Source organism: Misgurnus anguillicaudatus, chromosome 24 (assembly GCF_027580225.2).
Source record: "Misgurnus anguillicaudatus chromosome 24, ASM2758022v2, whole genome shotgun sequence".
Taxonomy (NCBI): Eukaryota; Metazoa; Chordata; class Actinopteri; order Cypriniformes; family Cobitidae; genus Misgurnus; species Misgurnus anguillicaudatus.
Window position 1 is genome coordinate 10310490 of NC_073360.2, and position 25539 is coordinate 10336028.

Genomic DNA, 25539 nt, shown 5'->3' on the forward strand with positions numbered 1-25539 from the left:
TATGAAATGTACATTTTTAATTCTGTTTCAGATATTTTATCTTACAAAAAAGAAAATTTACATTTTGGTAAATGTATGGATGTTAATTAAAGATTTTTGCATTTAACAGATTGATCAGATTTAGCAGTCTTCTATAATGGGACCGTAAATGAATTCCTACAGTAATTCAATGATTTTTTCCTCTTTCCAAGGCCAACCTTGCTCTCTCTCCGACTATACTGCTGTCTCCACCCAAAAGTCCAGAGGCCAAACAGTCTCCCACCAATTCCAATCCCAGCAGTCCCTCCAGCTCATTGAGATCCACACCGCAACCCGCTCAGCTGTCCTGTGAAGATGAAATGCCGGTTAGCTTTGAACAACCGGCCGAAGGCAATCTACTGCTTAGCATCAACAAGGTCTGATATTTTATCCATAGCATTTAATACAAGTCAGCTTTCTGTGGAAATCTCTCTGAAACTCTGAAGAAATATCCAGGTCATATTTCACTCCAAATTATAAAAAGCAGTATTTGCACTATAGCTTTAAAATTGACACTAACTGCCTAGGTTATTTGCATAACGCGATCTGATTGGCTGACGCATGCGTTGCCGCTTAAAAAGTTGAAAAATGTTCAACTTCTGCCCCAAGCAACGCCAGTGACGCGGCACCGACAGATCCACAATTCAGTTCAGCAACGCATGTCATCACCCGTTAAAAGTGAATGGGAAGCGTTAACGCTTACGCTCCATGTGAACGTACCGTAACAGATAGTGTCTATTTACACTATATAAAAGTAGGTCTTTGAAATACGAGTAATTAGATGCTATACTTTATATTGGCAGAGGCTATTTGCACCTCAACATAATTATTAAAGTAAAATTATTTAATGCTGGCTGATTGGATTAAATGGATATTGGGAGAATAAAAGCTCTCCCTACCAAATAAATTCCTAATAAAAACCCATTAGACACTTTATTTACACTTTTCAAACATTGAAAACAAATGCCTTTTCGATGTGATATATGATAGGAAAAGGGAGAAGAGCGAGGTCCTACCAGATATTGGTGGGCAGAGCTAGTGTAAACAGTGTTTGCCAACAAGGGACACTTTTTGCACTGTTTGTTTTAAAAAATGCATTAGGAACATGAGGCCTACTAATACTTATAAGAATAGGATTTATTGTATTACACCAATGCAATATTTGGGAGGACATTTCTTCAATTCAGTTGGACAATTTAAAGGACGTTTCTTTGTAAAAGCCACACTTTTTAGGAACTTAAAAATAATGTTTGGTGCAAGTAAAGAATACAGATAATGCATTTTAAAAGCAGAGCTATTTTTCATTTGCAGATAACATACTTGTTGAAGGGAGCTACAAATTTCTCCTTTGTTTATCATTCTTAAAACAAACAGGCCCAACCAATTGAGAAAGTACTCAAATTACAAAGTGAAGTTGAATCTCAAAGTCAGAATTAAAAGCAGAGTTTTGCGACTATATATGTGTTATCTTTAAACATATTTACCTTTAACCACTGCATGGTCAGTCATTGTGTCCAATCATCTGTGATGTGTGAGATGTGATGACATCAGCACAAAGTTGCACGTCTTCAGGGCTTATGCACTTAGTAAGCCTGTAGTCTATTCACATGAACCGCCAGAGGACACAGCAGTGGGGTTTGTAAACTGTAATCCAATCAACCCACTTCTTCACCACAACCTCTATAGAGATACAGTCACAGAATAGTATAGAAAATAATAATGCTATATATAATATTCATAATGCCGTACTTGCCGCAATTTTTTAGGATGTACTGTACACAGTATGTATTTTTTACCTAGATGAAACTACAAGATGAGCACACTGTGTGAAATATTGTATCCTGTAATGCACTCAGCTTGCCTTCCATTATTTTATCAGACTCCCAAAATATGTTATTACTAAATGTTGACGATAACTTTATGCCACTCTCATAAACTGCTTAAAGCTCTACTGTTTAATACTGTGTGCTGTTTCACATGCATATTATTATTAGTAGTTGTAAAAATACTGGGCAATATACATTTTATACTGCACAGTTTGCAATATACTAATATTACATTACAAACATACAGTACTGTAGGATGTTTATGGGTATCATGTCCAGGGTTACAGTAGTTTAACCTCTTTACTGTCACCCATCCCTTTTAAGTGTGGGGGGAGTTGATGTGCACCTTCAAATTCAAACTGAAGTTTCTTGACATGAAAATATTAAACAGAAAAATTGTTCTAGCAGTTTAAATATATTTTACTAAATGAAAATAATGCAATAACATATTAATTTTATAAATAAAATTATAAAAATGTAAATATTTCAAAAAATAAATAATGTAATAAAAAATAAAAAGTAGTTGTGATCCAAATTTCATTTAAAATCACAAATTTGTGTCACTTTTTTAGTCGTTTTACCAACAAAGGCCACTAGGTGTCATCGGTTTGGTGCATACTCTTGGCACAAATTAATAAATTACTGTCATTGCATTATTATTATTACTGCTAAAACGTTTTGAAATATGAAAACTAGGAGCTTTCCAATGATATATAGTTTGTCAACTTTTTGAAGACTTATAATATGATATTAGAATTATGAATATAGAAAATTAATATGCATTCTTATGGGGGGTGGGGTCATGTAACAAAAAACTGTCACTACATTATTTCTATCATCAGATGACCTTGAAATATGCTTTCCAGTGATATATAGTTTATCATGATTTTTTAGGTTTAGCGTGGGGGTTTAGTGTTACAAATATGTAAAATCAAAGTGATATTTTAGAAACTGAGTCTCACTACGTCATAATTCCCTCAAAATGATAAGGATAATAGAAAATTACACTCCTTGAACTTTCCAATGATATAGTTTGTCAAGATTATTATAGTTTAGAATAGGGTATAAATATGTCAAATCAAATTGGGCCTACATGTGGGCCCATGACATTTTAGAAACTGGCTCTCACTATGTCATTCCTTTACCAAAACAGTGATGATAAATGAAAACTACACACTTAGAAGTTTCAAATGATATAGTTTGTCATGATTAGATAAGAATTCATATGCAAAACACTGAAGTAAACCTAGGCGTCCCGCTGGCGGGACAGTGACATTAGGATATGAATGTTTTGAAGCACAATCTCTTCATAAATGAATCAATTACTTTCCCTACATAATTTATTTTATAAAACACTGCTGAAATATGTATTCTAGATGCTTAGACCTTTCCAACAATATATAGTTTGTCGTGATAGATTCAAATGTACATCAAAAATATTGAAGTAAACCCAGGTGTCCCATATACGGGCTGCCTAGTGACAAGTCATTTGCAGAATAAAGGTTTTTGCTTACATATTTGGGTTGATCATAACAGTTATTATATAAGTTAAATGTACCCCCCCCAAAAAAAAAAAAAAAAACTATATCTCACTCCATGCTACAAAACCAACGTTGGCAACCATAATTATACTGGATTTCTAAGATATGCAACAAAAAAGTTTATATATAAATACACACACATGCATGCTTAATTTTAAGGAAGAAAATATCTATACAATATATTGCAATATACATTTAAAAAATATATATAATGTAAATTAAAAAATTTATATACACACGCAAATATTTCTTAAATATATACATGCATGTGTGTGTATTTATATATAGATTTCTTTTGTTGCACTCCATGCTTTTTAGCATGAGTGACATTTAGTTTTTTTTGGTGGGGGATATATTTTACATGTATTATAACTGTTATGATCACATGTTTATTTTGCATGCATTTGGGTTATTAAGCATAATTTACAGCAGTGGTCTAAAACATGGTGCCCACGGGCACCGGTTTGCCCACACAGAGTCTGTGAGTTGCCCATCAAAGCACCTCAATTTGAATATGTATTTATTACATATTTTATTATATTAGCTTGGCTTCTTTTATGTGTTACCATTTTAAACAATGATGAAACACATCAACAAGTAAAACAAAAAGGTTTAAAGTAGACTATATCAAAAAAAGTAGCCCTCCAGATACAGTTTTATCCATAGCCTTTGCTCACAAAAAGGTTGGAGACTCCTGATCTACAGTATACATTAGTTTTATGATATCAGTTATAGCTTATTATATATTTCCACAGTTTTTAAACTTGCACAAATCCAAATGTTAATGCACAAATAGTCTTATGTATCTTATGTTGTGTATCAATCCTGCAGAGTCGAGCTCGGCTGTTCAAGAGACGGCTGCCCACGCGACATCACAGGAAATCAGCAAGTGAGGATACGAAGTCTTACGAGAAAGATGAGTCATCGTGTCAAGCAGAGAGCCTGCGACAGAATGGAGGGGAAGAAGTGACGCTGAGTGGTCCTTTACCGGAGGATGATAAAGATAAGATGGCTTCCTCTCATGTCACCAATGACCCAGAGCCAGAAGAGCAGGACAAAGACAGGATGGAGAACAGAGATGCTGTTGAAGAAAATGAGAGGACTGAAATAACCCAAACTGGAAATCAGCAGGAGGTCCCTGAGGAAGTGACTTCAGATGAACACCAACCTTCTGAAGAACAGCATGATAATACAGAGGACGATCAGATAGAAATGAAGGAAAACAAGGAACTGATAGACACTGAGAAGGACCCAGAAGAGAAGTGAAAGTGTTATAGTCACCAAAAGCAAAGTAGTGGGAAGGTTATCTGTTCACTTCTGAATGACCAGTTTAGGCCACAGAAGTTCAGGTGGAACGTGTTTGTGTAACAATAATGATGCTTTCTTCTTTTTCTTTCTCAAAATGAGGCAAATTGACATAAAAATGCTAAAGATGGATAGATACACAGGATAAATGAAGACAGACAATGCTTTTGCAAAATAATGGATTTGTGGACTTTGCCACGTTACATATAGAGAATAGATCTAGGCTGGCCAAAATACCAAAAAGCCATTATGTCAATAGTTTTTTACACAAACCCTATTGTCTGTTTTTTCCCTAACATGATTTGTTATTGGCTGGTCAGATTTATTAAATTGCTATCAGCTGTGGAGAATTAAAGGTCCAGTGTGTAGATTTTTAGTGGCATCTAGCTGTGAGACTGTGAATTGCAACTAACGGCTTAGTCCACAGCCCTCGCATATTGAAGCTACGGTAGCCCCCACAGGACAAACACGTCATCATCTGAGACCATAGATATAGACTGTACACTAGATGTCGCCTTGGCTACAGCAGTTCATTAGAACAAATGCGTCAAATGGAGCCGCCATCTTGAAACAGGGGAACTACGCATCAGCATCACTGTAGGCAAAGGTGTAACGGAAAAATTAGATTTTTTTTGTTCCAACAATCAGACATCTATTAAGCATTGAGTCTAGAGAAAATGTAATGTTATGATGTTAAGAAAATCTACTTTTTCTAACTATAATGCATAGTGCTAGTAGGCCTAACACCCATACGCAGCACAAAAGTCCGGCATCGTTCATTAAATCCGAAGTACAGGCGGAGATAGCAGCATTACCTAGATACTTCCTATGACAAGACCTCTGTTCCAAGATGGCGGCGGTTTTGACGCATGCTTAGAAGAACCCCAAAGCGGCATCTAGTGTATATATATCTATGGTCTGAGACAACGTAGGGACAAAACACAGAGGGTACAGCGGATTGTCCTCTTAGGGCTACTGTAGAAACATGACGGCACGAAATGGCGACATCCATGTAAATCCCAGGATACACTGCAGGATTTTTGCACTCCTGTCAGATCATTACCTTATCACACTGTGCGACATGGAGCATTTAAACTTGGCTACGACAAGCACGTAGACTGTACGAATTGAATCGGAGGCTTCGACGGCTGCGTCACACGTTACCGCATCACCAGCATGCGCTAGTGGTAACCGGTACGCAGGTCGTAGCAGCAAACACACTGTGCATTGATCATGCTGAAAACTATCGTAGGCTATCTTTGGACGCAAGACCGGGAAAACGGCCTCAATGGACGACATAGGATCACAGAAATCGCGACCATTGTTTCACAATGGAAATCTTTCGCCTGGGACAGTCAAAAATTGTGCAGTGTATCCCGGACTTAAGGGGACCCTGGTGTATGTAGATAAAAACACCTCATTCCCAGGTAACAGTTCAACACAACAGTTCATTTTGTAATGTCTTTATACACCCCTGATAATATAGTTATGCAGATTATATTGCATTACTGTCAATAGATCCTTCTTAAAGTTACACAATGCACCTTTAAAGGGATAGTTCAGCTGAAAAGACAATTTCGTCATCATTTAACACCTTCTTTCTTCTTTGAAACACAAAGGGAGAAGTTAAGCTAAATGTCAGTCATCAAACACTTTTAATGTATGATAAAGAGCAGTATTGACATTTAAAAATCATATCCTCTTGTGTTTCACTGAAGTATACAAGTCATGTGTTTTGAATGAAATAATGATGATAGAATACATTTTTGTATCACATACACTGTGATTTAATCCCTTACAAAATCCTGTTTAAATCTTTAAAGGATAATAATGCACAACCTAAACATCAACAACCCTGCATGTTTCCGCACAATCCCATTTTTGTGATCATTATTGAAATTCTGCATACGCCCCTGAGGTTACGGGAGTGTGGGGTAAGCTGTGCCACGTTTCTTTACAGCACCTCATGATAAAATGTATAGCTAAAGCATGAATGTAAGGGGAATTTTGTTATAGTATTTCCTGCATTTGGAGGTAAAGCTCATTATCACTATTAGCTGAGATAGTGGCACAACTTACCATGAAACATCAGGCACATTTCAAGAAAAGTTAGAAAAGTTGTCACTGGGATGCTACACTCTTAAAATTAATGTGTTAAATTAACACATCTTGTGTCTAGTTAAGGACAACACATCTAGTGTGTTGTCCTTAACTTAACACATCTCTGTGTTATTTTTGGAATAACACACTTTGTGTTGTTTTAACACATCTTGTGTTGTCCATTTCATTTATTTAAGCTCACATTCTACACGAAATGACACACAATGTGTTAAAATAACACATAATGTGTTAAATAGTTTAACACAAAACAATGTGTTAAAATTAACACATCCTTTCTTAGAGTGTACGTTTAAAAAAAAAAGATTTAATATGTATGATTTTAGTACCTTTGAGTTACCAGTACTGTACCTCTAAGCCACCAATCTATACCCTTGAGGTACGATTATGCATATTTTACGACTTTTTGAAAAGGTACCGCTCCAGTGACAACTTTTGTAACTTATTGCAACTATCTAGAGTAGAAAAATATTATAACATAAAAGTCCTTATAAATTATGTGCATTTCTAATCTACACTCTAAAAAAACAAACGGTGCTATATAGAACCAAAACTGTTGATTTGAATTGTGGCCATGGAGGAACCGTTTCCGGTGCCATGTGGCACCGGTGAAGCACCGGTGAAGCACCATATAGGGGCCATATAGAACCACTATAGCACCACATTTGGTTCTACATGGCACTATATGGTTCTGCACAGGTGCTTCACCGGTGCTGTATGGCACTAAAAACGGTTCTTCTATGATTACGAGCAAAGAACCACTTTTGGTGCTATATAGCACCGTTTGTTTTTAGAGTGTAGGGCAGCTGCAAGATGGACACTTTCTAAATGTATTCAATTCAAATTGATCTATATTGGGCTTTTCACAAATTTTAATTAGTACTACAATTAACTGAAAAACAACACTGTTAGATTAAAGCACATGTTTAACCCCACTCTTCACTACTCTTACATGTACATCCTTAATGAAACTTAAAGTCCCATCACTGTTCCTCTTTGATCAATAGCCCTAAGCCTGTGTGCCACTTTTAACTTGTTATTAAAATCCATCATGTATTTTCTCATTTTTTAAGCTTGCACATATTGTAATTGTTGTAACAGAATTGATGATGAAGCGAAAATGGTTTGAAAATAGGACAAAAAAGTTGAGTAACCAAAACGTGAAAGTGACACAAACAGAAAACGTGACATGCTCACGTTCAAACGCGGCAAAACGTGACATTTTCACGTTGGTCCATACGTGAAACAGTCACGTATTTGCGTGATATAGGGTGATGAGAAAGCGCAAAAGCCAAATTTACCAGCAGCCTCAATTGCTATAGTACTGTGATGCTAATATTAAATGGGAATGCTTGGAATGTATTACTGTGACTTTAATACTACTCTACAGACATTTTACTTTTCATATAAGACCCAATGAAAGCTTGATTTTAACAGATAATTTATCATATTACTTATAGCATTAAGAGAGCAAAACATTAAGAGAGCAAAATGCTATGTGGTTGATTTAAACAAAAGTATTTTGTTTTTGTTTCTTCCTTAGAAATAAAAAGTCTACAGTTGTTACATCATAAATTATAGCAGCATTTATTCTGTATTTAACTATCTACAAAATTAAATAATGTAATTTTAATTTCTGACAAAATGCCAGAGAAAATACAGTTGTTTTGTGTTTTCTATTGAGTAATTTCAAGTAATTAAATATAATGAGAGACAAATAAATTAATAAAGAATGCTGAATATTTTTCAGGGGATTTGGTTGTATTTTATTATAAATATAGTAAAAGGTATTTTGGTGGACACACATTGAGAGCGTGCAGTTCCTCGAGTGTCCACAAGAGGACATGAAGCAGGTGTTTTAGCAGACACCTTCTGTTTAATTATAAAACTGTAAAATATAACGCAAGTTAACTGTAAATATGCTAGAAATATGTGACAAATCTGCCAAAAAGCTTTTAACACTTAATCCTACAACAAGAATAAAATATAAAGGCCATGCGAATATTGTCATAATTTAGGAAAATACCTAAGTAGTATCTCCCTACATTTATATTTTTGGTTTCAAGTTTACTTCAAGTTACCGCCCCACTCCCCCACTTCAGGTTTTGTGCTTGCACATCCCATTTGATCTTCATTTTAGTTTCGCTTCTTTAGTCATTTTTTACTGAAATACGAGACGCATTTTAACACTCTGTGTATTTTACCTGCATATCATCACAAACTTCATTCACATTTGAAAGGAATCGGAGATCAAAGTACTTATCGTTTGATGACACAATGTAAGGTGGTGTAATAAAGTGTATTGTTAACCTGTGACGGGCAGGCGTGTTTGAGGCGTCTCTTAGTTCCGGGTAAAAAGCAGGACGAGTTGTTGTGGGACTGTGACTATGGAAGAATGAGCGACGAGCTGGAATTAAAAACCATTCAAGTTGTCAGTAACAACAATAATATCGCCAGTGACGTTAGAGTTGAGGTAAGATATGACAGAGCTCATTTCATTTTACTTTCAACGTCGTGCTGACTTCGGTTTAACTAGTTGAGTTAGTATGAATCTCACTAGATGTTTGTACAAGCGCCAACTTGTCCCGTCTACAGAGACGGAGCGTTTCTTTCTTTTGTTTGTTTGTTTGTTATAAAACTAAAGCTAGAAAAGCTACCTTGTAAAACATATTTAGTATTTTTTTATAAAACGTATATTGTGGTGTTGATATCATGGTGCATACTGTGTTTTGGTAAGTTATACGACCCTTAACGATTCCTATGTTTGTCTGACTGAACATTTACACACTGTCTGTCTGTCAAAATTAAAATGACAAGAGATGTCTGTCCCTCTGTCTGTCTATCTTCTGGCCGGCCAGTAGTCCATTCATTAACTGCAACAAAAACATTGGTATCTGGCTGCCTCTCTGTCAGTCGGTCAAAAAAAAAAAAAAAACATTTGTAATTTTTAACAAAAAATTATGGCGCATACTACTATAGTTACTACTATAGTATGGCTAAAGGGGACATTTCACAAGACTTTTTAAAGGTGCCAAAGAATGCATTGAAATAGTATGTTAAATGTTCTTTCTTCTTAAAAGGTATGTGGCTTTAATAAGTGCAAAAATGATCCAGAAATGTCTTATGTCCATGTACAACCCTAGGATTTGCCTTTAGAATGAAATTATCTATTTTTGCCTTATTTGAGAGGGTCATGAATAATAAAGTTGAGCTCTGCTCTGATTGGCTCTGCTTAGGGCTGGGCCGGTTTGAATTTTTTCTTACCGCGGTCGGTAATCAACAAATTCCCGCGGTTTTGCGGTTTATTGGCAAGACAACGAGTTAAATAACATGCATGACTTATTTATGTTCAATAAACAACATGGGCAAATTACTTAAGGAACATGTAAAGTGAATATTATTTATTTCCCTCCACATTTCTTCAATTTCAACATTCAACAACTTGAACAATTAATATTATCAGTTAAAAAAATGTTAACGCATTGCGCGTGTCCACACTTACGTGCCTACAGATATTTCGCCACTTTTCTATTTTTAATTTATGAATGGCCTGTAAATGACGCAAAGTCTTGCTGCCCTGACGGTCTGGTAAAATAATAATTTGTATGAGAAATCACTTGTACTGCACATGTGTCCGTGCTTAGATATATCGTGGAAGCTGCACGGAGATGCGTGTGTGTGCGCAAAATGACACGGTCTGTCTCGCGCGCGCCCGGGCAGTCTGCCTCTGTCACGCTTTGCCGCGTTTGAGCGTGACCATGTCACGCTTTCTGTTTGTGTCACTTTCATGTATTGGTTGCTCAACTTTTTTGTCCTAATTTCTTACCATTGTCGCTTCGGTTTAGGGTTAGATTTACATAAATGACATCCTTACCTAAACAAACTCTAACCCCAACGTCAGGTGACAATTGGTTAAAGTTTAGAAAATATAAAAGAATAAGTATTGTATCTTTTTTTTAATAAACCAATACTTAAAGTGACAAATACTTAAAGTGACATATAACACAAGCACCAAATCTAACCCTAAACCGAAGCGACAATGGTTTGAAAATAGGACAAAAAAGTTAAGTAACCAATACGTGACAGTGAGTGACACAAACAGAAAACGCGGCAAAGCGTGACATTTTCACACTGGTCCATGCGTGAAATAGTCACGCAATTTCGTGATATAGGGTTGTATACACACAAGTGCAGGCCAATGTTTCAAGTTTTTTTTTTTTGCGGTTATGACGATGAGGAGCTCAGACCCGCGGCATGGGTCACGTGACCGCGGTATGGCGGTAATCCGGTTACTGCCCCAGGCCTAGCTCTGCTCTGAGGCTCATGCCAGTAGCTCACATTAGTAAACATGTTGGGGTCGTACATTTCGACTGTTACACCTAGAGATGGGTACCTAAACCCGGTATTAAACTGACCCCAGGGCTAAATTATGAAAGACCGTAGTATCAGTAAGATCTGACGCTATCGGTTCTACTTGCGGTCCTGGAGAAAAAAATTAAAATAAATGTACTATGTATTCTTGCTTAATAATGTTTTCGTGCACATTTTATTTCACCAAACATTTGTAATTTGCGAATCGATAATATTAAGAGATTTGTCGTTTGACGTTTGTATCTGCGAGATCTCTCATGGGCGACGCGGAGGCTGCCTGTCACACACACACACACACACACAAGAACGAACGCGGCCCACGCATAACAGCATGAAAACTCTCGCTTAATACAAAGAGTGACGATGGCGGATAGAGCAAAACGTTCAAAAGTGTGGTCATACTTCACTAGAGTTGATGCAGACAACGCTTGTTGTCATACAGGTAAGTGCAACAAGATGTTTGCATGTAAGGGCGGAAACACAAGCAATCTGTCAAAGCATCTTTTAAAAGTGCAGACAGAAACAGGGACCAATTCAAGGGCTGCAACCTTCTAAGCATGCGACCTTAAAAGGCGAGCACTTGGTCTTTCAGGGTGGCAGCCTCAGAAGTCTGCGAAGAGAACTGAAATGAGACGGACTAACCCTCGGAGGACACATAATTTGCGTCACCTGCTGCACGCGCCCACCGCGCCTGTCAGGCATGTATGCTAAAATCATGTTGAATCAATGTTGTTCACGACATTTAAAATATGTACAATCTCCTTAATTGGTTTGCTTACCTTACGTTGAAATTCTGTTGATTTCTTTTGGGAGAAATGACGTTATGCATTCAACATATTTTTTACTTTTTTTTAAAAATCCCAAATAAAGAAAAATCAGTATGTAAACATTTATTTGGATAAATGCAAAGCACTTCAAATTAGTTTACAAAATAGCCTACATATAAATATCCTATTTAGAGTATGTTTTCTGCAGCTTTCACGCTGGTGCATGAACAAATGTATATTATTTAAAAATTATATCCAGAAATTATTTTTGTAATAATGAAATGCAGCAGAAACATTATTAGGTTCATGATAAAATGTTAACATTGTCTAAAGTACCGATAAGAATACCGTTAAAGTACCGGACCGTTAAGTAGTATAGGTAAGAGTAGTAATACCGTTAAAACCTTAACGATACCCATCCCTAGTTACACCACAGTTGGTGTTATGTTGAGATTGGCCTGTTTTCAGTGATCTTTTGCATGCACAAGTTTACATAAGAATGATGAAACAATTGCGTTTGAGGCTCACATATGTCATAACCATGTAACAGAACACTTATTATTCATCTACTGTAGGTTAATACAGTTTACATTCTATGGCACGTTTAATATGTAAAATAAATTGTTGATGTCCCCAGAGTGCATATGTGAAGTATTAGCTCAAAATACCATATAGATAATTTATTATATAACATGTTTAATTTGCTACTTGGTAGGTGTGAGCAAAAATGTGCCGTTTTGGGTGGGTCCTTTTACAGTTTTACTCAGTCGCTGTAATTTACTGTAATTTGTTGGCAGACATCAATGCAATACAGAAAGAAGAAGACAGCACTGGATATCACAAAAAAGTAGAAATTAAAACGTAGGACAATCTCCTTAAGGAAAACTGTACATGCAGTGCTTCCTGTCTGTTGGGCCACAAATTTTCATCCACATCACAAGGAATTTTTCTTTTGCGAGGCAGCGTGGAAAGAATCTTTTTCGAGTATCTTTCGTTCTATCTGTCTGTCTGTCTGTCTGTCGTTCTATCTATCTGTCATTCTATCTATCTGTCGTTCTATCTATCTGTCATTCTATCTACCTATCTATCTATCTATCTATCTGTTTGTCTGTCTGTCTGTCTGTCTGTCGTTCTATCGTTCTATCTATCTATCGTTCTATCTATCTATCGTTCTATCGTTCTGTCTATCTGTCGTTCTGTCTATCTGTTGTTCTGTCTGTCTGTCTGTCTGTCTGTCTGTCTATCTGTCTGTCTGTCTGTCTGTCTGTCGTTCTATCGTTCTATCTATCTGTCGTTCTGTCTATCTGTTGTTCTGTCTGTCTGTCTGTCTGTCGTTCTATCGTTCTATCGTTCTATCTATCTATCGTTCTATCTATCTATCGTTCTGTCTATCTGTCGTTCTGTCTATCTGTTGTTCTGTCTGTCTATCTATCTATCTATCTATCTATCTATCTATCTATCTATCTATCTATCGTTCTATCGTTCTATCGTTCTATCTATCTATCTATCTATCTATCTATCTATCTATCTATCTATCTATCTATCTATCTATCTATCTATCTATCTATCTATCTATCTATCTATCTATCTATCTATCTATCGATCTATCGTTCTATCGTTCTATCGTTCTATCTATCTATCATTCTATCTATCTATCATTCTATCTATCTATCGTTCTGTCTATCTGTCTATCTGTCGTTCTGTCTATCTATCTATCTATCTATCTATCTATCTATCTATCTATCTATCTATCTATCTATCTATCTATCTATCTATCTATCTATCTATCTATCTATATATCTATCTGTCGTTCTATCTATTGTTCTGTCTGTCTGTCTGTCTGTCTGTCTCTATCTATCTATCTATCTATCTATCTATCTGTCTATCTATCTGTTGTTCTATCTATCTGTCGTTCTATCTATCTATCTGTCTGTCTGTCCGTCCGTCCGTACGTACTATAACTGTCTTGTAAAGATTTATAAAACGGTACATATTTTCAGGCTGATTTCTTCTCTTATGTAAACATTAGCAGGTGTCTTCAGGAAATGGAGCGCGCTCAGACAACGTCAACACGGCACATGAAGTGTCTCCCCTTCTATCAACACCACAGGTACTGAATCGTAAATGCATCATAAAGCCTAAGATTGCTCGCGGCCTTGACTCCATATAAAAATAGATCAGCAGGTCTTGCCACCTTTTTTTTTTTAGGAAACCTGATATACAATGAGTATGCAAACATAATATGGTTTGAACTGATCTAACTGCAGTCAATCTTACTTCTGTCTTACATTTTTAAATATTTTTTTTTTTCAAATGCATAATTACCCAAACACCCTACACTGTATGTTTTAACTGCATTTCTATTTTTTTGTGTGATAAGGTGGGCGACGCCAACAATGCAGAGTGCAGTGATGTTACTATTGAATCTGTAAATTCATCCAAACCACGGGTAAATTTGAACACATTCATAACATTTATATTTGTGACCTTGCTGGTTAAAATCCAGCTAAAGTCATTTTTAGTGATTTACTGTTTTCCCTATATAATGTAAAGGACATTCTGTGACAATATAACGTTAATATCTTTAATATTGACTGAAAAAGGTCATGTCAAATATTGAAGTCAATGTGAAATCACATTTTTTTGCTTTTAATCTCATACAGTAATAAGATTATAAGACCTTAGCCTCGATTTCTCAGACAGGGTCACATCTTTCCCAAATGTTATTTGTAAATCTGCCCAGTTATGTGCATCATTTAGGATTTTTGTTAAGATTACTGGACTTTGCATAAGGCAAATATATGCAAGGTGTATCGTTTTTGCATAAGCAAATATCTCAACTGTACTTAAGAATTGCCTTAGTAAACAAGCTTGCCCTTTAAAAGACTTTCTTTGTTTTAACAGCACAGTAATAAAAAACCTCAAGGCTGCTTATCAGATCAAAACTAATGCTATGTGCCGTACAAATGATCTGAGTTGGCCAACTATGATTTTAATTTCCTGAGTTTTGATTTGATTGGAATTACTACCAGTCCAAGGAATTCACCCGTGGGCTTTGTGAAGTCTAAGCATGTCTCCAGATGGCAGTCCAGTGCTATGTCGGGTTGTTTGTTGATACAGTAAATTGATGTGTGTGTATGTGTGTGTTTGCAGTGGAGGGATGAACTGCAGAGGGTGAAGCGAGAGCTGAATGAGGTGGCGGTGTGGAAACTCAAAAAGTGGATGGTGATTCTCATCGTATTACTTCTGATTGCTTTGATCATTGCAATCTCCTTCATTGTGTGTGCAGGTACTTTCATTCATTTTCTTTTATGCAATCTGCAATCATTTAAAAATGAATGTTATAGCATTATTATAAAAAAATTCAAATGAAAACATTCCCTATTTCTTTACATTGCCAGACTGTACCTTTGATAGAGAAATATAGATGCATACACTGTTAGACTTAACTGTAATTTCTACAGTTACTTACCACAAAATGCCCAGTAAAATACCATCATTTTCTTTTCCAGTTCATTACTGTAATATGCATTGCATTACCATTTAATTTACAGTGATTTACTGTATGTTTTGAATTTGCGATAGACTGCTGTAAAACAACAGCCATAGTGCTACTGCAGTTGAATAAAACAGTAGCATATAAAATGGAAAAATAAAATAAATGAAATACGTTGAAGCCAATTTCAAAATGTGAATTATTATCAGCAGTGTAAATAATTTATTGAGAATTGTAGATAGAAACAAGAAAGGGATTATGGATAAATGCTTGACCGTCAGATTTGAAGTTGACTTCAAAGACTTCAAAACACTAGTGACGCCAAGATTTCGCTCCTCGGAGTCTCGGGAGAGAACTTTTATGAAGTGACTCTGTGGTGCTGTTGTAGTGTTACAGACCTACGACACGGGTGTCCCGGGTTCGATTCCCCTTCAAGGCAATATATTTTTTAAAACTAGGTTACAGTAAGGGTATTATACTGTAAAATGGAACTGCGGTAAAGGCATCATACTGTAAAAAACATGTACAGTTATGGTACTGTAATGTCGCAATTACAGTAACACGTTGCCAGTGAGTTACCGCATACATAAAATAAAAAGTCTAACAGTGTAGGCTTGTAGTATTTACAACATTCTACCACATGGATCACATATGATCTTGCGGTTTGCAAGATGTGTTGCATGTTTGACCACTGTAGCCTCGTCTTCCTGTTTTAGATGAGGAAGATCTGCTATGACCTTCTGCTTCTACTGTGACTATATGGTTAAATGTCAGCGGTTTTCCAAGAAGGGCAACGTTAACAAACTGATGTCAATTTCATTGTTTTTCTTGTTGTATATAAACTATATATACACACATACACTATATTTTTTCAAAATATTTTTTTCTGTAATTGTTAATCCAGTGGTGCCCGGTGACTTCTCTTCCGAGGGGTGCAAAATGGTTGCGTCATGTTAACCATGTGCGTCACAAGTCATGTCAAAACATGTGCTTGCTGCACACGTGTCAAAACCATTTATGATAAAAAAGACGCTTACGTTTGCAAGATACTCGCTTAATCTCATGTGTAATCAGAGTTTAGTGTTAACTTCGTGTCTTGCGAGTATTTTGTGAACGTGAGAGTCTCTTTTATAGTAAACCCTTTGGACGCATGTGCAACAGGCACATACACTCACCTAAAGGATTATTAGGAACACCTGTTCAATTTCTCATTAATGCAATTATCTAATCAACCATTCACATGGCAGTTGATTCAATGCATTTAGGGATGTGGTCTTTTGGTCAAGACAATCTCCCAAACTCCAAACTAAATGTCAAAATAGGAAAGAAAGGTGATTTAAGCAATTTTGAGCGTGGCATGGTTGTTGGTGCCAGACGGGCCGGTCTGAGTATTTCACAATCTGCTCAGTTACTGGGGTTTTCAAACAACCATTTCTAGGGTTTACAAAGAATGGTGTGAAAAGGGAAAAACATCCAGTATGTGGCAGTCCTGTTGGCGAAAATGCCTTGTTGATGCTAGAGGTCAGAGGAGAATGAGCCGACTGATTCAATATGATAGAAGAGCAACTTTGACTGAAATAACCACTCGTTACAACCGAGGTATGCAGCAAAGCATTTGTGAAGCCACAACACGCACAACCTTGATGCGGATGGGCTACAACAGCAGAAGACCCCACCGGGTACCACTCATCTCCACTACAAATAGGAAAAAGAGGCTACAATTTGCACAAGCTGGCCAAGATTGAACAGTTGAAGACTGGAAGAATGTTGCCTGGTCTGATGAGTCTCAATTTCTGTTGAGACATTCAGATGGTAGAGTCAGAATTTGGCGTAAACAGAATGAGAACATGGATCCATCATGCCTTGTTACCACTGTGCAGGCTGGTGGTGGTGGTGTAATGGTGTGGGGAATGTTTTCTTGGCACACTTTAGGCCCCTAAGTGCCAATTGGGCATCATTTAAATACCACAGCCTACCTGAGCATTGTTTCTGACCATGTCCATCCCTTTATGACCACCATGTACTCATCCTCTGATGGCTACTTCCAGCAGGATAATGCACCATGTCACAAAGCTTGAATGATTTCAAATTGGTTTCCTGAACATGACAATGAGTTCACTGTACTAAAATGCCCCCCACAGTCACCAGATCTCAACCCAATACAGCATCTTTGGGATGTGGTGGAGCTTCGTGCCCTTGAGGTGCATCCCACAAATCTCCGTCAACTGCAAGATGCTATCCTATCAATATGGGCCAACATTTCTAAAGAATGCTTTCAGCACCTTGTTGAATCAATGCCATGTAGAATTAAAGCAGTTCTGAAGGCGAAAGGGGGCCAAATACAGTATTAGTATGGTGTTCCTAATAATCCTTTAGGTGAGTGTACGTCCTTAGTAGAAAAATAAGTTTTAATGGTCAAATGTTACGCTTGATTTATTTTTGACTTCTGAGAGGGTATAAAAACGCAAATTTAACTTTTTCAAAATGGTAAACTTTTGTGGTGGAAAAAAAGAGTCTGCATAAAGCACTTCATGATGCTAGACAAATACATAAACATTGATAATGAAAGATTGAAAAAACATTTTTTTATGATTTTGGCTGAATAATGAAGAAAAAAATCAGCCAGTAAGAGCCCATAATAGACGTGAACTCAGATCAATATACTGTTTACTGTTTTCTTTGACCAATGAACATTCAGGACCAGATAATTTTATATAGGGCCTAATAATTTATAATAATTTCAAACATTATTTACTCTTGTATCTTTAAAATTGATCCTCTTTCTGTCACAAAGCTGGTCATGTCGATGAGGACGAGACATATGACAGATCATCATTTGTGGTGGAGCGCTTCTTCAGAGGGAACTTTACTCTTGCCAACAGTTTTATTTCACACCCTGAAACTCAAGCAGAAGAAAGAGAGAAACTGCTAGAAGAACTGAAACATCAGGTAAATACTACACACGATCTTTACAAAACATTAAAGATTAATTTGCTTTGGAAACACTGTCAGCATGTTATGAGTATGCATGTGAAATGCTGTCAGTGAATTATAAGTACCATTAATATACTGACAGTATTTCCAATGCATATTATAAAATATATTTTACACCTACTCTACTAAACTACTACAAAATTGAACTGTATAGAGCAAGACATTCAGGATGGTTTAAAAGCAGAATTGAGCAGCTTTGATTTAAATTGTAAAGTTGTTTTAAAGGATTGGTCCATTTTCTTAAAAAAAATCCAGATAATTTACTCACCACCATGTCATCCAGAATGTTGATGTCTTTCTTTGTTTAGTAGAGAAGAAATTATGTTTTTGAGGAAAACATTCCGGAATTTTTTCTCATTTTAATGGACTTTAATGGACCCCAATACATAACAGTTTTAATGCAGTTTACAATTGCAGTTTCAAAGGACTCTGTGCGATCCCAAACGAGGCATAAGGGAAACGATTGTCATTTTTGACAATAAAAATAAAAATATGGACTTTTAAACCACAACTTCTCGTCTATCTCTGGTCCTGTGACGCGCCAACGCAACCTCGCGTAATTGCGTAGTGACGTAGAAAGGTCACACGTTACATATATTTTAATTTTTTATTTTTTTGTGAAAACGCACATTTGCGGACCATTTTAAACAATAAACTGACACAAAGATATAATTAGTATCATTCGACTTACAACAACATCAGAACGGTCCTCTTTCTCCACACTTGTAAACACTGGGGCGTAGTTTCGATACGTCACCCGTGACCTCTTGATGTGATGACGTATTTCGTGAGGTCGCGCTGGTGCGTCGCAGGACCGGAGGAAGATGAGAAGTTGTGCATATTTTTTATTTTTCTTGCCAAAAACTCTTATGCCTCGTTTGGGATCATTTAAAGTCCTTGGAAACTGCAATTTTAAACTGCATTAAACTGTTAAGTGTTGGGGTCCATTAAAGTCCATTAAAATAAGAAAAATCCTAGAATGTGTTTCCTCAAAAAACATAATTTCTTCTTAACAAAAACAAAGAAAGACATCAACATTTTGGATGACATGGTGGTGAGTGAATTGTCTGGATTTTTTTTAAGAAAATTGACTAATCCTTTAATCTTAATAAATAAAAAGTGTATTTTATTCTAATAAACATGCACATATCAGGTTAGTTTTACCAATGTTATAGGTAAAGCCTAAACTGTACTAAACATTGTCAGTTGATTTGAGAGTTTTAACAAATGGTTGTGGATCACACCCAACACTCTTTGAAAAAAATGTCATAGATCCTTGTTTCTTATTGCACAAGAGACATGCAGAAACATGCTGCTTAAACCAATGTTTCCTCTTAACTATTTCATAACAAAGCCTTGATAAAGGACATCTGGATCTTTGTCTAAACACACCTGATTCAACAAAGTCTCACCCATGACTGAAGTGGATGTTCACAGTGGTGAGATTGTAACATGATGGGCTTCTGGAGCAGAAATGAGACACATAATCTGGATCATTTATGATTCACTGCATGTTCGTGTTGTTTACATTATACGCGCGGATTGCCAACAAAACACAGACACAGTTTATCTTCCCGCCTGCGCCTCATGACCTGGTTAGGACCGCCCGATTAAAATTCCACCACTAAACAAACACTTACGCACAACTTCAGCAGACCCCTGATAAACAAACTATATTCATTGTTTCCATAAGGCTGGGTTCTTTGTGAAGCTGCACAAGCTTAAATTTCTCCCACGAACAACAACGCACTTCTTCTGTGACGTTGCTTCTGTGTCAGCTCTTGGTTGGTGTGTGCGTATGCTATTCCGGTTAAAGTGCCCATCAGTGGCGGCCGCTGGCCTTTTCTTCCTCTGTTGTGGTTTTCTTTTTCCTCAAATGAAACAATCTTCGGTCTTAGGTTTTGATTTCGAGAGATAGACTTATTTTTCCGGATAAATAAGAAGCCGAGGCCGCCCTGGGGAATCCCCCCAGAACCAGAGTGTGGTCCTGGGAGGATCCTCCAAAATCAGTCTGACCCGCTGAGCCATGGCTTGGTTTTTGTTCCCTCCCCTCCCTGGTTCAAACTAGTTGTTTCTGTTCAGGCTTGTAACTTGAAGAACCACATGACATTCATCAGACCAGTGTCTCCTTCCCATGACCTGTTTGACTCTAGACTATTCATTATACTGAGACCCTCTGTGACCTTTGACATGAAACTATGTGTATATACACAGCTGGCCTGCATAAGTTAAGACCCCCTGTGACCTACAAACTCATGACACACATTGCAAAAATTCACATATTCATGTAGATATAATAGTAAACTGATATTCATGTAGATTGGGATTAAAATAAACTTCTTCACCTCGAGGGGCGTGAATTTAGACGGAGTGTCGTGTGTGGCTCATTATGTCAAAATATGTGTTCATTGCATCATGTGAACCATGTGCATCATGCGTCTTGATAAAATAAGTGCCTGCTGCACACACATCAAAAGGGTTTATGATAAAAGAGACGCTCACGTTCACAAAATACTAGCAAGGCACCCACTTGACACTAAACTCTGATTACACATTAGACTAAGCGAGAATCTGGCAAACGCAAGGGTCTCTTTTATCATAAACCCTTTAGACGCGTCTCATATTTTGACGTGGTGCATGATGCACATAAGTTTACATGACGCGCTGAACACATTTTGACATGACGAGTGACACACATGACGGGGTAAATGCATGTTTTAAAGAGCTTTGCATTGTGTGCCCTTAAAAAAGAATATCTCTCATGTTAAAATGCTGCTGCTTTTTTGACACTTTGCATATGTTTAACATGAGCAATCCATCCATCTATCCAAAATGCATGAAATAGTAACCCTCTTTTAAATTCACTTTTAAAGGGGACATAGTATGTGAGTGCATACAGTCATGGCCAAAAGTGTTGGCACCCTTGGTAAATATGAGCAAAGAAAGCTATTAAAAAGAATCTATAATGTTTCCTCCTTTAAGCGTTAATAACAAAAATCTAAAAATTATAATGTTTCATTCAAAACAATTGAATGGGGGGGATTACATTATAAATATAAATGTTTTTCTGTAATACCTAAATATCTCTGAAATTCATTAACATTTTCTTAGCAAACCATGGTGACTAGAAACATGATGTTGTCCAGTCAAGGCTTCCTGTTTCACAAGAGAATAAATATTAAGTAACACAAACCCCACCTCCCTTTAATCAGTCTTCAAAGTGGATAAAACCAAAGATTATAGTTCAGTATGTCGAGTTTTAGCTCTTAATACCACACAGATGATTTATAATAACATGTGGCAATTTTAACTTTGTAGGTGGGAAAAAAATGTGCTGTTTTTTTGGGTGTGCCTCCTTTAAAAGCGAATGAGCTGATAAAATGCAAACACTGATCGCCATGATGAAAATTAAAACTCAATTGTGCTGTCAATTATTTTCTCTCTCTGTACTAAATAGCAGTGCTGTGGTTTTTATAGTACAGATCAAGGGGCGGTATTATTATCCCCTTCTGACATCACAAGAGGATCCACATTTCAATTAGCTATTTTTTAACATGCTTGCAGAGAATGGTTTACCAAAACTAAGTTACTGGGTTGATCTTTTTCACATTTTCTAGGTTGTTACAAGCACTGGGGACCCAATTATAGCACTTAAACATGAAAAAAGGCATATTTTTAAGCTATGACCTTTAAAAGCAAATATATTGCATCAATGAATCAAAAAATAAGGATAAAATTTGAAAAATCAGAAAAATGATCCCTAGCTGTCACTTGGGCAGTACCCTTTAAAAAGGTCCTTAAAGGCGGGGTGCATGATTTTTGAAAAACTATTTGGAACAGACAGTTGGGATGAGTACCAAAACACACTTGTAGCCAATCAGCAGTAAGGGGCGTGTCTACTAAACAACATTGTTGCCTGGGTTGCGTATCTGTGGGGCGGATCTATCAAAAGAAGTTCCAGATTCTATTGGGGTAGGGGCGTGTTTGTTTAGGTGATTTCAAATATCAACATTGGGTTTCAGAGATGCACCCCTTTAAAGTATACAACTGAGGTTCAAATATGTATACATTTGGTATAAATATGTACCTCTGAGGTACTAATAGAGTATGAACTCCACACCAGTCGCATCTACTGCGTCTAGTTTGCCGCTTGAACAGTTTGAGTTTACTCGCTTCATTCGCGCGTAAAAGCTGATTGTGAAATTCTGGTCATCGAGACATTCATGCGGAAATTAGCATCATGGGAGGGGCTTCTGCGACTCCACTCGCTTTCTGTAATCACATCACTACTAGAGCAAGCTCCTGACTGGTTAATGTGAGGCGTTTTTCCGCCAAAGCTAAAAAAAATTTTGGCGAATCGCACCGTGCTAAGCACCTCATGTGCGCCGCAAGACCTCCAGACGCGCGTGAACGCGTCGTCACATTGACTTAACATTGAAACCACTAGCGCTTGACACCTCTACCAAAACTTATGAATGTGGCTAAAAATGGCTGGAGGACACCGATTGCCACCTGTTTGAGCTGTGAGCCGGTTGGTTGCTGTGGTAATGTCCCGCCCCTCCTCCATTGTGATTGGATGGCCGTGTGAGAACTGACATTGACAAGCGGAGCTTTTCACTCAAAGTTCTGAATCTCTTTCAACTCTCGACGCTCAGCGCAGAGTGTGCAAAAACCGCAGAGCGCCGGTTTTCAGCGCAAAAAAAAAAAAAATTAGCTGATGGCCTATTTGAAAAAATGTGAGTTTCAATTGGAATCAGTTGAAGACATGAACCGACCGCGGGCGTAAAAGCTTTGGTGTGCACGCCTCCTTAGCGCCGAGCGTGGAAAAACCGCCGAGCGCTGGTTTTCAGAGCGAAAAAAAAAAACCGCTAGCTGCTGGCTGTTTTGAAAAACGTTGGGCTACCATTGGAAACAATTGAAAACATGCGCCGGCCGTGGGCTTGAAAGCTTTGGTGTGCACTTCCCCTTTATGTGCAAAGGTGTAATTTTTGAAAAGGTACCGCCTCAGTAATAGCTAGGGACCATATTTTGATTGTAATTTTCTGACAGAGACAGGTATGTAAGACTTTTCTGTTGATAATTTTACCCCTGCGAAAGCAGTGCGTAGCATCATTTGTCCTCCACGATTTTGATTATAACTCGATTTGCAGGTGTTAAAATATTAACAGTTGCAGTTAGTTTCTTTTACCAGTAGAGCACATTTATGGTCAGAGATGTCAAGCAGAAATATCCCACATTCAGTTTTGTTTTGAACACACAAATGAAACATTAGTTAATAACCTGATCTCTCTGTATCTCTTTTATACCTCTCTTTAGTTGACTACAGTCTACAATTCTTCTTCTGCATTGGCGCGGTACTTTTCAAGTGTTACCATAAACAGTTTCAGGTGACTCAGTTTCACACTTTTCACACTTTTGTATACAAAATGCCATTTTAATATACCTTGTTCATACAATCATACAGTGTAGTTTTTGATGTAAAGTGTAGACAAATGTCTGAGTTAAGGTGGACAAGAACTGACGCAGTCTCTAATGCTTTTAATGTTTTATGCATTCATGTAGTGATGATACAGCACAGTTTGAGCTGCAGTTCATCATCCCTTCAGAAAATGAGCAGCTTGTACGCTACACTCTGAGTCGGGAGATGGTGAAAAATGTACTTTTCCAACACTTTTATGATCAGGACCCAGCTGGAAACTCTCTATATGTCAAACCAACGTCACTCAGCATGGAAGGTGAGATGAAGCCCATTGCATATTTAATGTGCTGTGATTGAATTGTTTTTGATGATATGTAAAATAACTCTTTGTTGCTTTTCAGTTTGGACGAGAGGAACCTGATGCATTGATGCATATAGAAATTTCTCTTTTTTAGCAAATAACAATGTAAAGTTTTTGTAAGACTTCTAAGGTATTAAAACAACGTTGTAGGATCAGTCCCAAGTACATTTTTAAAACACTAATAAAACTTTTAATGCTTTTTTTACAATGTACAGTTTGTATACAGTTTAAGAGGTTTTGGTGTATCTATATTTAATAGATTTTTACTGTTCCCTTATATGAACTTTTATATATTTTCTCTTGTGAAATTGAAATAAACTGGACAATTTTCTTTCACACTTTGAAGATAATGGATGATAGATGTTCATGTTTTTTAATCTGTAAAATTAATTACAAGAACTAGCTTCTTACATGCAGATAATTAAAAATCCAGCCCTTTTGGCTAAAACTTGTTATAGTGAAAGTTTTTACTAACCTTATCTGGCGGTTACTGTAATGATTCTCTTAACAAAACAAGTTTTTTACATTATTTAATGTTTTAATGTTAAGGTGTTAAAAGTGGGTTGCCAAGTGCTATGCATTGCATTAGTTAGTTTTTAGTACAGTATGTTGCTATGCAGTTGCTATGATGTTTGCCTGATGATTGTCTTGGTGTGCTGGATGAGTTGTAAGGTGGTGGCTTAAAACAAACCCCACTTTTGTGCTATACTGGTGTCTAAATATGGCTCAATCCTGTGATTTTTACTGTATGCATCTCTTTAGAAACTCAAAACAGGATTTAGGTAAGGGAACTATTTTGCATAAACAATGGAAATAGACTAAACTTTACTCACATGTGTTATTGTCCAATTGTTTGGGGTGAATGTTCATGCACAAAATCTGAATTAAAATTAAAAACATTAATTGAACAGAGACTGTTCTGCATTCACTTTTTTGAGTCATTTGTTGTATTGCTTGTTGTATTTGTTGTACACATTGGCCTGGTTTCACAGACAAGGCTTAGCTAATGCCAGGGCTAGTCCTTAAAGGATTAGTCAATTTTCTTAAAAAAAATCCAGATAAATTATTCACCACCATGTCATCCAAAATATTGATGCCTTTCTTTGTTCTGTTGAGAAGAAATTATGTTTTTTGAGGAAAACGTTCCAGGATTTTTCTCATTTTAATGGACTTTAATGGACCCCAACACCTAACAGTTTTAATGCAGTTTAAAATTGCGGTTTCAAAGGACTCTAAACGATCCCAAACGAGGCATAAGGGTCTTATCTAGCGAAACCTCCGGTCCTGATGGGCCAGTGCGTAAGTCGTCACGTCAAAAGGTCA

General features: G+C 36.9%; 2 protein-coding genes and 1 long non-coding RNA gene across 7 annotated transcripts in view; 2 read left to right on the forward strand and 1 right to left on the reverse strand.

Annotated features, from left to right (window-relative positions):
• LOC129437674 (capZ-interacting protein) overlaps positions 1–5045 on the forward strand; it is a 28109-nt gene extending 23064 nt beyond the window's left edge. For 2 of the 4 annotated variants that reach the window (XM_073862815.1, XM_073862816.1), the window contains 3 exons: positions 192–272; positions 312–395; positions 4217–5045. In XM_073862815.1, the coding sequence (XP_073718916.1) occupies positions 192–272; positions 312–395; positions 4217–4651 (600 nt within the window). In that variant the 3' untranslated portion in view covers positions 4652–5045. Of the gene's footprint in view, positions 1–191; positions 396–4216 lie in introns of all 4 variants that reach the window. The other 2 variants (XM_055195948.2, XM_055195949.2) reach the window with 1 other exon arrangement.
• On the reverse strand, positions 204–9871 carry LOC129437680 (uncharacterized). The gene is made up of 3 exons (XR_008642321.2): positions 9119–9871; positions 1503–1698; positions 204–325 (listed from the first exon to the last, which is right to left on the reverse strand). It is a non-coding gene; the product is annotated as an uncharacterized lncRNA (long non-coding RNA).
• LOC129437675 (TPA-induced transmembrane protein) lies at positions 8926–25124 on the forward strand. Of its 2 annotated transcripts, none has more exons than XM_055195952.2 (8): positions 8926–9281; positions 13979–14056; positions 14327–14395; positions 15100–15235; positions 18237–18391; positions 23753–23823; positions 23999–24171; positions 24257–25124. In XM_055195952.2, the coding sequence occupies exons 1-8, from the start codon at positions 9204–9206 to the stop codon at positions 24274–24276; spliced, it is 780 nt and encodes a 259-aa protein (XP_055051927.2). In that variant the 5' UTR covers positions 8926–9203; the 3' UTR covers positions 24277–25124. The 2 variants fall into 2 exon arrangements, with proteins under 2 accessions (XP_055051927.2, XP_055051925.2); XM_055195950.2 differs by having other exon boundaries at positions 8928–9281; positions 13976–14056.
• Positions 25125–25539: the final 415 nt, after the last annotated feature.

Excerpts from the sequence above, each read along its gene's own strand:
- LOC129437675 (XM_055195950.2), top strand. The coding sequence starts at position 9,204 with ATGAGCGACGAGCTGGAATTAAAAACCATTCAAGTTGTCAGTAACAAC. Across the intron at positions 15,236-18,236 it reads CTCCTTCATTGTGTGTGCAG|CTGGTCATGTCGATGAGGAC; the intron begins GTACTTTCATTC and ends TCTGTCACAAAG. Across the intron at positions 18,392-23,752 it reads TAGAAGAACTGAAACATCAG|TTGACTACAGTCTACAATTC; the intron begins GTAAATACTACA and ends ACCTCTCTTTAG.